The 2,516-nt window shown below is 52.0% G+C and overlaps 1 protein-coding gene across 1 annotated transcript; it reads left to right on the top strand.

Annotated features, from left to right (window-relative positions):
• Positions 1 to 440: 440 nt before the first annotated feature.
• LOC133909874 (peroxidase 2-like) lies at positions 441 to 2,008 on the top strand. Its single transcript, XM_062352418.1, has 2 exons — positions 441 to 760; positions 967 to 2,008. The coding sequence occupies exons 1-2, from the start codon at positions 533 to 535 to the stop codon at positions 1,783 to 1,785; spliced, it is 1,047 nt and encodes a 348-aa protein (XP_062208402.1). The 5' UTR covers positions 441 to 532; the 3' UTR covers positions 1,786 to 2,008.
• The last annotated feature ends 508 nt before the right edge of the window (positions 2,009 to 2,516 follow it).

Genomic DNA, 2,516 nt, shown 5'->3' with positions numbered 1-2,516 from the left:
ACATACGTGAAAGGCAGTACGTGAATACCTTTCGCATATCTATAGGTAGCTGTTTGATAGCGAAATCTACTGTTGATCATATCAGCACAGCATTGGAGAAAATGTCTATTACCCTATATACAACATTAAAAGTTGGTAAGGGCTGAAAGGGAAGTGTTTGTATATATTTGACAGCTTTAATTGCCTGTATCAGACTATAATACCACGTTTAACCAGATCAGCAGCAACTGCTTTTAGGTTTATAATATATTACGAGCGTTAACATTATGGACACATTATCATTCAGCACAGTTGCATCGCGGCCACGTTCCCCGTTGTGCTAGCTCGATCGGCATCATTATCTATCGGCGGCAAACACTCAATCATTAACCGTTAAAATACTGGACAAAAGTGGCAATAAATACCCCTGCAAGTCCAGCTTCTGAGCTCACCAGGCCATCGCATCGCAGAGCACCAGCGAGTCCTTGAGCTCAGCATCAATCGCTTGCTCACCAGCTAGCTTAGCTGCCTAGCTAATCAAGCTTGCGAGGCCATGAGGCTCTCGGCGGCCGTGCTCTGCGCCCTGGTGGCCGTCCAGGCGGCGCTGCTCCTGGCCGCCGTGCCGTCAGCGCAGGCCGGCGAGCTGGAGGTCGGGTACTACAGCAAGAAATGCAAGGGCGTGGAGAACGTCGTCAAGTGGCACATCATCAAGGCGCTCAAGGCCAACCGCCGCACCGGAGCCGCCCTCATCCGCCTCCTTTTCCATGACTGCTTCGTCAGGGTAATTAAGTGTACATATGCACATTCATACACGCTAATCGATCTCCACAGTTTTACAGTACATGCTAATTAATAGAGTTGTATGCACGGACCACGTAACCTAAACTAGTTTATTTGTGATCAATGTACGTAACCAGTTAATACTGGACGCTAGTGAAGTAGGGCCTGAAAGTTAATGACTGGTAATTAACTTCAATAACCATGCAGGGCTGCGACGGCTCTGTCCTCCTGGACGCGTCCTACGAGAACCCTCACCCGGAGAAGGAGGCGCCGGTGAACATTGGCCTCGCTGCCTTCGACCTCCTGGAGGAGATTAAGGCCTCCGTCGAGAAGAGGTGCCCGGAGGTCGTCTCCTGTTCCGACATCCTCATCTACGCTGCGCGCGACGCGGCCAGCATCCTCAGCAATGGCAACGTCCACTTCGACGTCCCGGCGGGCCGCCTCGACGGCTTCGTCTCCAAGGCCGACGAGGCCCAGGCGGAGCTCCCGGACTCCATCCATGACGTAAAGCAGCTCATCGAAAACTTCGCCAAGAAGAACTTCACCGTCGAGGAGCTCGTCATCCTCTCCGGCGCGCACGCCATCGGCCAGGGCCACTGCTCGTCCTTCACCGGCCGCCTCACCGAGCCCGCGTCGCAGATCACCCCGGCCTACCGCGACCTGCTCAACTACAAGTGCTCCCAGGGCTCCAACCCACCCGTGGTCAACAACGTACGCGACGAGGACTATGGCGTCGTGGCGAGGTTCATGCCGGGGTTCACCAGCCGGGTGCGCAAGATCCCCGACTTCCTGGACAACTCCTACTACCACAACAACCTCGCCAAGATCGTCACCTTCCACTCCGACTGGACGCTGCTGACACACAAGGAGGCGCTCGGCCACGTCCACGAGTACGCCGACAACGGCACACTCTGGGACGAGGACTTCGCCGACTCGCTGGTCAAGCTCAGCAAGCTGCCCATGCCGGCAGGGAGCAAGGGCGAGATTAGGAAGAAGTGCAGCGTCATCAACCACCGCCTATACTAAGAAGAGGCATGGAGATCCAAGAAGAGGGCGTTCGTGTCCAGCCAACACACGTTCGTAGATCAAGTTGAGCCATAAGCTTGTGTTTTCTTTCCCGTTTCATTCATTCTTTCGATTCGCATTGGTTGTGATACTCTCTTTTTGTGCATTTCTCATCTCTGCCAATCTGTCATGTATACTACTCGCTACATATCTCGCGGCAATAAAACTATGTTCCTGACACGTACGTCTTACAAGTTACAAAAAGACTCAAACAAGTGAATCACTTCAGCTGTTCGCAAAGATCATCTGATTATGGAAACTAGTTTTTTTAACCAACTCACTGTTAGCAAGACAACAGGACATCGTGTTAATCGTTTCTCTCTGAATAATCAAGAACATGCACATGTACCCGACACTACCGGAAATGAGGCTTATGCCGAGTGCCTACGTGTATGCCGAGTGCATTATATCGGGTACTCGGCAAACAGCAACCTACGCCGAGTTCCTAACGAAAGCACTCGGCAAACAATATGGCACTCAGTAAATTCATAAAAAAACACTCGGCAAAAAATAGCACTCGGCAAAAAGAGAAAAAACACTCGGCGAATTAGGACACTCGGCAAAAAACGTGGCACGTGTCCCTCCGTTCGGCGTCTGACGGCGAGTCTCCACTTTGCCGAGTGTCGTCTAACGGACACTCGGCAAACATGTATGTTTGCTGAGTGCCCGATATTAGGCACTCGGCAAACTAA

This window comes from Phragmites australis, chromosome 2, assembly GCF_958298935.1.
Source record: "Phragmites australis chromosome 2, lpPhrAust1.1, whole genome shotgun sequence".
NCBI lineage: Eukaryota > Viridiplantae > Streptophyta > Magnoliopsida > Poales > Poaceae > Phragmites > Phragmites australis.
Note: the sequence above shows the minus strand (reverse complement) of the source record. Positions and strands in the feature narration are given on the sequence as shown.